A 10,194-nucleotide genomic window follows, 5' to 3' on the forward strand; every position below is an offset into this window, starting at 1 on the left:
GTTTGGGCTCACTGCAGGTTTTTCTTCCCTTCTTTTCCATTCAGTCCTCTATCTGGCTCTGTTGTGCATCCCAGCATCCCTCATGGTATAAGCCATCTTGTTTCCCATTCCCTGCTCCAGTTGCTGCCCCTTTCCCACCATAACTTTAAATTTTAGTTTTAGGAGCCTGAAAAGGGGTGGGGTGGGCTTGCAAGATTCATTATTAGTGCAAGCGGTGCTCACAAAAAGTAACCCAAATGAGTGCAAACACTCATTTCCAGAACAGGTTTGGTCAGCTGAGCTTGTAGAGGGAAACTTTGCTTACCTGTTCCTGATCTGGAAGCAAGGGTTTGGGTGGCTTTGAGCCAGTGGCTTTCTGTTAGGCAGTTAACAGGATCTGGATAATCAGTGTTCTAGAAGAGTATTTCAACTTGTCTAGGCACCACTGAGTCACAAGGACCTTGCCCAAAATCTGGCAACTGGTTAATAGTTGACATAATCCAGGAATTTTCAAGCACACCCTTTTCAGTGGATGATTTTTAGTGAAGCCCAGTACCCATTACTGATGTTGTTGTTTTTAGCTTAAAATATTGTCACTTTGCAGCACATTTAAAATGTATTTTAGAAAACTGGTTTGATTTTATTTTGTGTTTTCTGGTTTTTAACAGGCATGGATAATGCTTGGGCACACAATTGGTCATAATGCACAGGCTCAGCTAATAAGCCTACAGAGTCTTTATACTGGCTGTCCTGATATTAGAGCCAAGTGCCTCTGTCTCAGTGGAAGAAGTCTACATTTACTTGCTGATCATACAGACCCTTTCTGTTCAGATCTTCTCTGGTGTGAACATGTAATGGTAAGCCATATTTAAGCTGAATTTGTTAGCCACACTTTTTATGGAGAGGTGGCATATAAATATTCAAAATAAACAAGTGTGGAGTGTGGCATGATGCCATACAGCATTCCAGCAGCTCCATCCATCCTCACACACATTTTTCATTTTTTCCCCAACAGCCAGCATTTGATGATCATTGAGCTTGTTTTTGTTTGCTCCTTACTGGACTATTTTGTTCAGAGTTCACCCCTTACATCCCTGCTAATAGGCAATGCTACTTTGGCTGCATAAGCAATTATAATTTCTGAAAGTTAGTATGTTTGATAAATAAGGACCGTTTATATTATTCATAGTGTGTGGATGTGATTGTGTGTAAAAAAGATACTAATATAGAGAGACTGGTAAACTGAACATGCCCTGAAGTAATACAGGGGTGTGTCACTATTGTCATAGTTTTCAGAAGACTAGTGTCTTGCCTTGTTATATATGTGTTACCTTGTGTTTGTTTAAAGCAAAGGTGGGCAATATGCAGCCTTTGGTCTAGTCTCATGCAGCCCTTAGCTTAAGTTTGAAAGGCCTCTACATGTAATTAGATCCTCTGGTATAAGTGATCTGTTCTTTGTGGTCTGTGTGCATCACACATATGGATGCTGTGCCTGCACAGTGCCTCCATTTGGGAAGATTCTAGCTAAGCCTAGAATTTTTGACAGAAGCCATGCCCTCTTCCCTCTTAGTATAAACAGGCAGAGCTCCCATCATTTGTCAGTTTGCTTTCAACTGCTGTATTGCTGTTCCTCAGGTTTCTTAGCTTCAATGCTTTCCTCAGAACCTTAGTCTTTAGTTCTTGTCTCCTTTTTCACTTTGTCTATTTCTACCCTACCTCTTTTTCTTCATCCTTACCTCAACAAATCCTCCTAGCAAAAAATAAAAAATACATATTTTAAAAAACCCTACTAACATCTCCTCTTATCCTCAGACCTCGTCTTCTTTTCCTTCATTTCCTCTTCTTGCTCATTGGCACAGAAACCAGTATTGAGAAAGTGTGTCAGCTGTGGCATGAAAATGCTGTTGGTTGACGCGCACTCTTTCTGTGTCTGCTTTGCCTGGGTGAGGAGCATGGAGTTGACAAGAGCCCCCACCATCAGGCCTTCACCAAGCAGGCCCACAAGAACAGGGCAGGACGTCTAAAAATGGAACTCTAGGAGAGGGCCTCAAAGCCATGCGGGATGTTGCCTGTGACAAAACTAGCTGCCTATCCATTTCCAAGGAAGCCTCCCCAAAGTGCCCTCTGCCCGCAACATCACGTGCACCTAAACCAACTGCTTCAATTTCTAGGTAGCCACCTTCCTTTAGCCTTCCAAAGAAACACACAGAAAAGAGGAAACATCTAGTGGCAGAAGAGCCCAAAAGGGTTAAAAAGCCACACAAAGACAGAAGAAATTCAGAAACCAGTTACTGGTTGCAATTGAGCATTGCAGTTCACCTTTCCCACCAGCAGCCCCAGCTACCACAGTAATGCCAGCCCTGCAATTGGCTCAGACCTCTCCAGCTGCTTCACTCCCACTCACTCCAACTCACTGGAGCCCCAGGGGATCCAAACTGATACAGCTCCACCAATTTCATTCTCCGAAGGGGAGATTCAGAACTCTCTGGTACCCCACACTCCAGCTCGATCAGAACATGCACCACATTGAGAGCCAAAACCTCCCATCCCTTCAATGCTACATCCTTACAGAATGGTGTCTTCATACCCATCACTGGGCTCCATTCAGCAGTCAATCCACAGTTTTGAACCAGATACCCACACATACACTAGGAATCCATACTGGGCACTGCCTATATATACCAGACATTACTTCCCAGGGTACCCCTTAGGAGCAAGCACCAGTTCCACTGTGGATGGTACCAAACACAAGGCATATGGACTGGATCAGAATGCAAGAAGCGCATAAATTATCTAGAGCTCCTTGCTGTCCACAAGGTATGAATTTCGCTGCAGAACATGCTGATTGGGAGGCATATTCAAATGGCTTCAGACAATACAACTATATTTTATCTCAACAGACAGGGCATGTAAGCTGTCCAGAGACTTTTAGTATTAGGACAGCATACAAAAACTCTAAATAAATAAATGAGATTTGTAGCTCTAACCTGTCTGGCTATTCAAATATGGGACTGCTGTGTCTGCAGGGATATATCCCTACATGCTGCCCACATGGCTGGCATGAGGAACACAATGGCAGATGCCCTCAGTTGGACCTCTTTCTGACTACATGAAAGGAAGCTGAAGAGGTGAGGAACCACATCTTTTCAGAATGGGATACACCAACCATTGACCTCTTCACAACAGAGGACAATGCAGCATGCAATGGTTATTGCTTCTGAGCTGACACAGGATGGAACTCTCTGGGAGATGCATTCCTTCTCCCTTGGAAAGGGATCCTATTTTATGTTTTCCCACCATTTCCTCTCATTACCAATGCAATTGCCAAAATATGAATGGAGAGAACATCTGGCATCCTGATAAATTCATGGTGGCCAAGACAGCCTTGGTTTCCATACCTTCTGCAACTGTCAAACCAAACATTCATACATAACATACCAAGCCTGATCACACAAGAGTGGGGGAAAGTTCTCCACCCTGGTGTCCAGAGATATCTAACGGCTTGGTTGATCACCCTAGTGGCAATGGCTGCTGCACTGGATCCACAAATACAGCTTTACAAGAAGTACTATGTCCCAACACCAGACATTCCTATTCCATCAAATGGAACAAGTTCAAGAGTTATACAATAGAACATGCCTTTGATCCCATTATGGCACCAGTACATAGAATTTTAGATTTCCTCTACTCCCTACATCTAAAAAATCTAATGCCACCTTCTGTCAAGGTCTACCTCTCTGCTGTCTCCTTTCTGAGAGGTCCAGTTGATGGATGCTGTGTTTTCTCCCATCCCCTTACATGGAGGTTTATGATAGGACTTCACAATCTTAATCCCCCTATCTGATCACTAGTTCCTGCCTGGAGTCTATCCATGGTATTGCAAGCCCTATTGAAACCTCCCTTTGAACCATTTGTAACCATCAATCTCCATATCCTTTCATGGAAAGTCTCCTTTTTGGTGGCCACCACCTTGGCTCAGAGAGCAAGTGTGTTTTTGCGCACTAAGGATAGACCCACCATATCTTACTTTCCATAAGGAGAAGGTGGTCCTATGGCTAGACCTTGCTTTTCTACTGAAAGGTTCTTCATCCTTTCATTAGAATCAAGAAATAATACTTCCAGCTTTCTTCCTAACCCCATCAACACTGATTGTGAGGGCACTGCACACACTGGATGTGCGGAGAGTGCTAGCTTTTTACCAATCCTGTACAGAATTGATCTGCCAAGCAGAAAGACATTTCATTAAATACATGGACCATTCGAAGGGCAAACTAATCAATCCACAGCATTTAGCCCACTGGATTGTAGAAACACTCAAGCTAACATAGCACCTAGTGAACCTTGAGCTACCACAACAATCGAACGCCCACTCCACCAGGGCTTTGTCAACATCGACTACCCAACATGTGGGCATAACACAACATGAACTGTGCAAAGCAGCTGCTTGGTCTGCACCATCAACAATCATATACCATTACTGGCTCCTCATAAAAGTGAGACAAGATTGCTCCTTCAGCCAAGCTGTTCTCTCCTTCATCCTTCAGTGGTGACACCTCCCTCCTCCTGTGTTGGTAAGCTAATATGTGTGATGCACAGAGACCATGGAGAAGAAAGTAAAGTTGCTTACCTATAACTGTTGGTTCTTTGAGTTGTCGTCTGTGCATTCACACAACCCACCCACCAGCCCCAAGTCAGTGTCAGTGGCTTCAAAACTTTTCTTCTTCTCAACAAACAAATAGTACAAATTGGAGGGTAAAACATTAGTCGCCAGCTGGACTGACAAATGGCAGTTCCTTCTTAGTATAAATATGCAGGATGGCCTTCCCCTGCCCCTTCCCTCTTAGTATAAATAGGTGGGACTCCTGCCAGAAATTCTAGGCTTAGCTAGGAGAATCTTCCTGAATGGAGGCACTGCACAGGCACAGCTCCCATATGTGTGAATGCACAGATGGTCACTCAAAGAACAATAGTTACAGGTAAGCAACTTTACTTTTTCCGTGGTGAGAAGGATGAGGGAGAGAAAGGAAAGGGGGTTGCAGAAAGAAAAAGAAACTTTTGGCAGAAGGGAGAAGAGGGATTATCCACCTCCTTTCAGTTCTGTCTTACCCTAGTTTTGGCTCCACCTACGGGTAACTTTGGCCTCAACAACTGCAAATGTATGGCCCCCATCAGACTATCTGAGGGATGAGGGATCCAGCTCTGAAGAGAAAAAAAGATTGTCCTTCCCTGGTTTACAGAAATAGATTTCTTGCAGTACTGCCTTTACAACTACATAATCACACTTGTCCTAGAACTAAATCTAAAAGTCATTGGATCTTTTGCCAGTCCATCTTGTGACATTGGCAGCTAGTCCCTTGCTCCCCTTTTATAGTCAAACACCACTGACAGGCTCTGTATTTAGACTAATGTGTTATATCAGGCAAAGAAAGAACTTGCATATACAGTGGTACCATGGCTCACTAACACCTTGGTTCATGATTAAATCAGGTTGCAAACAAAAATTTCATGAAATTTGATGTGGGTCGTGAACTCCGCATTGGTGGTGACCAAGATTGCAGCCATCTCCCCCCACCCCCGAGTGGGGAGATGGCCATGATTGCAGTTGCATTTGTGCAGGGAAGATGTGCGTGATCATGGGCACGCTCCTGCAGGAAAGACGGGAGCAGTCTCAGCCATCTCCCCTCCCCACCCCTAGCACGATCGCAGCCATCTAGATGGCTGCGATCGTGCTGGGGTGGTGGGGGGAGATAGCCGAGATCATGCGCGTCTCTCCCTCCCCCACTGCGCCCCGTTTGCGCCCGTCTCTCTCTCCCTCAGTGTGCCTGCAATTGCGCCTGTCTCTCCTCCCCACCCCCAGCACACCAGGATGACAGGCGCGTGCAGGGATGACAGGTGCAATCTTGGTCATGCTGGGGGGAGGCAGGGAGATGGCCGCGCTTTTGCTCAGGGTGGGGAAGGGGAGATGGCCGCGATCTTTGTTGTTCTTTGTCACTTTGCTTCACATTTTTCTGATTAAAAAAATGGTTACAGAATGGATTAACCTTATTTACAATGAACCTTATGGGGAAATTTAACTTGGATCACGACCAGTTTGGGTCATGACCAGAGTCCTGGAACGGATTAAGTTTGTGAGCCAAGCTACCACTGCAATTCATCTTTCCTGTCATCTTAGGACTTGGTTGCATGTTTGTATATTTGTTTTAAATGCATTACATTTGGACATTGGTTAATTTGTGATATATAGGAGAAAGTTAAGACTGTCTCTGAGAAATCACCATCACCAGAAGTGGAAGCAAAATATAATGAAGATGAAACACCAAGGACTTGTTTACCTCTTACTAAAAAACAGCTTGATGTGTACAAAAGGAAAGCAATTGAATTAAGGGTAAGTTTATGTAAAAGCCTGAGAACTTTATCTTATAAAAAGTAATTCCTAAGATCAAGACTTTCTAGGTTACTAATATTAAAATAGGCAAGAAAGGTTAAGCTTAATGTTAGAAATGTATATGCTAACCAGTTTAAAAGAGAATTTTAATAAACAAAAGGGAACAGTACAGAATTGGAACAAACTGAAAAAATACTGATTTATGGTCACATTTTCATATACCTTAATGTCTTCTATGCTAATTTCTCTGAGTTTTTAATCCTTCCTTTGCTTCAATATCTTTGTCATGCCCATCCTGAAAAGTCTTGGTTTGAATAATCTAAAAATTGGAACAGGATGTATTTCCCTATCAAAAAGCCTTTTGAGACAGTGTTTTTGTTGACCAAAAAAAAAAAAAAAATGACAGACCCCACTGGGGCAGCTGTCATTGTCCCATCCCCAGTCACCTGAAATATATCGTGTCAAGGCTTTCCCGGGGGAAATGAATGTTTCCAGGTCTAGCTGTCCATTCTGGTGTCACTACTGGCACAGGCAAAAACAATAGCAAATTTTAAAAAGGAATAAAAAAGGCGGAAACCAAAGGTAAATATGGATACACACAAAGCATTAGTATGAAACAAACATGAATGCAATGAAGACAATATAAAACAAATTACATTTTCAGGTACAAAGAAATACATTTAATTAGAAGTAAATGGCTGGTCCATATAAGCCAGCAATTTCCAAACTGTTTGCTGACAGAACTGTTAATACACAGTGGCAATTAAGCTGAGGCACCAACAGATAATTCCACTGCACTGGGTTTATGCATAATTCATTGCTTTGGGCTTGCCTTTTTTCAAATAGTTTCTGTTTTGAGTGAACTGCCTCTAAATTGGGGTCCTCTTACTATAAAGAGATGGCAGAATTAAGCATTCTTAAGAGAAGTTATCCATTGCCTTTCTTCTCTGGACTTGCCTCTTCTTCACTTGGAAACCTTACCAGAAATTCAGGCAGAGATATCAGGAGAAGCATCTCTTAAGGGTGGAAAATTCTTTTGAGTTAATGTAGACAGTATGTAAGAGTGAAGTATGCTTAACATTTTTATTCAAACACTGTATACCACAGATTTCAGGGAATGACTAATACAGGGGTAGTGCTTCAACATATGTGGAGCAAGGGAGACTTTTCCTGAGGAAGAGTGTATGTGTGAAATGGCATCCTACAGATATATTCTCACTATATGTGTGAGAAGTGTGGTTTCCAAAATTAGTTGATAATGTAATGAGGATAGACTGAGAAGGACTGAGTGAGAAAGCAGAGCAGGAATATTAGACCATGCAAGCACCTTTGCTCAAATTCTTGGTGTTTTTAATGCTGAAATTTTATTTCATGTAAACAACAAAAATCAACAAGACAACACACATAATAATAGATCAAAACTCCTAAAGAAACAGGGAATTCAGTTATTATCACTACTAGTCTATAACACATATATGATTATGGAGCCTCTACAATAAAACCACCTAAGTAGGAGTGCGACAGCTGAGGAAGGAATAAAAATACAATGTATTCAACATATTAAAGAAGGGTATATAAATATATGTCCTTTGTGTGCGTATATGATTGTCAGAGTCTGAGACATGGGCAGCAGGATAACAGACATGGGCACAAGGACCCAGGCAGCTAAACCAATGTCCAAATGTCAGTCCTAACAAGTCCAGCAATCCAAAAGCAGGGCTGAGAAGAACAAAGGCATAAAGCAAGGTACAATCCACTAGGCAATAATGTAGTCAAGGCAGGCCAGGAGTCAGTAACCAATGAAGCAACACAAACTGGAGGGGTACCTTGGAACTTGAAGCAGGAACAGGCACTAAACAGGTACTCAGCTAACAACAACCAGGAAGCAAGAAGCACAGCAGCAAATCATGAGACCTTAATTGCAGAGGCAGCTTCTGGAGGGAAGAGGCAGTTCTTACATAGTTTTTCCCTCAGGACTCCCAGGTGGTGCTCACGAGGGCCCTGGCTGCTGCAGGAGATTGAGGAAGTAATCCTGCAACTACTGGGCCTGCTATTCTGGTGCTTAGCCAGCAGATGGAGCCCTGAAGTTGCCCAGATCCTGTAGTCATCCCCCCTCCCCCCCCCATCCAAAGAGAGAAAGAGAGAAGGGGAAACCCTTCCCTTTTCAAGCTCAGGCTTTGGAGTTTGGCAGGAGCACGAACATTTTCCACAGGCTCACATGAGCACTCATCTGGGCCACAGCCTTCCCAATCAAGTAATGGAGTTTGCTGTGGATAATCTTAGAGTCTAAAATCTTTGCTACATGGTACTCAACATGGTCCTTGAATATTTGGCTGGTGGAAGTGGTAGAGTTACACAGTTAGAAAAAGAGTTGTCTTGGTACTTTTTAGCTGGGACACTTGCATAACTGGATGAATTATCAGGGTTCATGGAAGGTTCAGTTCATAAGTGACTGGGTTGATCAGCTGACATATCTGGAAAGGGCCATGGATTTATAGTCTAGTTTGACTGAGGACCACAGAGAGGAATAGTTCTACTTTGAAAGCCAGACCTTGTCTCCAGCTCATAGGTCTGCCCCATTTTGCTTCTTTCATTTGGAGAGTTATTTATAAGCTGTCTTGGCCTTTTCCAAGTGTTTGCAGGAGCTCTGCTTGTACCTGTTTTGAGTTAGCCATTTGTTGGTGGGCAGGACAAGAGACATAGAGGAAGTGAGTGGGTAGTCTCAGGGTTGGTAGCCATACATGGCAAAGAAAGGGATGTAACTGGTCAAGATGTGTTAATCGTTGCTATAAACAAATTCCATGAGGAACAATAAATCAATCCAGTCATCCTTGTGGTACCCTGCAGCCTGAGCGTCATGGCATTGATGTAACACCTGGACCCTGAGGGTTCCATTAGGAACACAGGACAGGAATCTTGTTCTAATGTTGGTTGGAGAAACCTGTGGAACATGAATAGGGGTATGGGTGTGCCGTCATCTTCAGATTCACTCTTGCACAATAACCCATCTTGGAACCTGGTCGATATTTCAATTTGAAATTGAAGCAGAGGAAAAATAATGTCCAACATGCCTGTTGTGGTCATAAATGTGTCAGTGGTCTATAAGGACTTGGGCTGGGTGTTTTGAACCTTCCAAGGGATGGCACCATGCTTCAAAAGCTTCCTTATCCCAAACACTGTAGTTGTGTTCAGCAGGAATCAGTTGGGTGAATAGTAGGCACGGGGATGAAGCAGTTGATGGCCTCATTGCTAATAGCAGACTGCTCCAAGTGCTTGACTAGATGCATCCATTTCCACAAGGAGGGATAATGCAAGGTCCTACTAAGATAGGTGCCAAGTGAAAGTAGCCCTTGTTTATTCATATATTTATGTAGGCTTTTTGATTAGCCACATTAGCTTTCAGAACAGTTTACAAATTAAATGAGAAAACACATTTTGTGTGCCAGAGAAAGCACATTTTGGGCTGCCAGAGTCCAAGAAAATCTTAGTCCCTTCTTGAGTAGAGCAGTAAGAGGAGCATCCTGATGGGAGAAGCCTTGGATAAATCTGTAGAAGTTGGCAAACTCCAAGATTCATTGAACACCCTTTAGATCTTTGGGAGCTTCCCAATCCAGAATGCCCTGGACCATTTGAGGATCCAGGCAAAGATCTGTAGAGGAGATGATGTACCCCAGGAATTCCACAGTGGGGGTAGTGGTGGTGGTGTTATTCATGTTATTTCTATACTGCTCAGTAGCCAAATCTCTATGGGCAGTTTACATATAAAATACAGGAAACAGTACAAAACCTCTTAAATATCATAATATATCAGAAACATCAGTGTTAGAAAA

At 43.0% G+C, this 10,194-nt stretch overlaps 1 protein-coding gene across 1 annotated transcript in view; it reads left to right on the forward strand.

Moving 5' to 3' along the window:
* Positions 1-10,194, forward strand: part of CFAP46 (cilia and flagella associated protein 46) — a 150,475-nt gene that overhangs the window by 84,840 nt on the left and 55,441 nt on the right. Inside the window, exons 42-43 of the mRNA XM_044420088.1 lie at positions 648-836; positions 6,224-6,364. Coding sequence (XP_044276023.1) covers positions 648-836; positions 6,224-6,364 — 330 coding nt within the window. The remainder of the gene's footprint in view (positions 1-647; positions 837-6,223; positions 6,365-10,194) is intronic.

This window comes from Varanus komodoensis, unplaced genomic scaffold, assembly GCF_004798865.1.
Source record: "Varanus komodoensis strain SLA01 unplaced genomic scaffold, ASM479886v1 scaffold11, whole genome shotgun sequence".
Classification (NCBI taxonomy): Eukaryota; Metazoa; Chordata; class Lepidosauria; order Squamata; family Varanidae; genus Varanus; species Varanus komodoensis.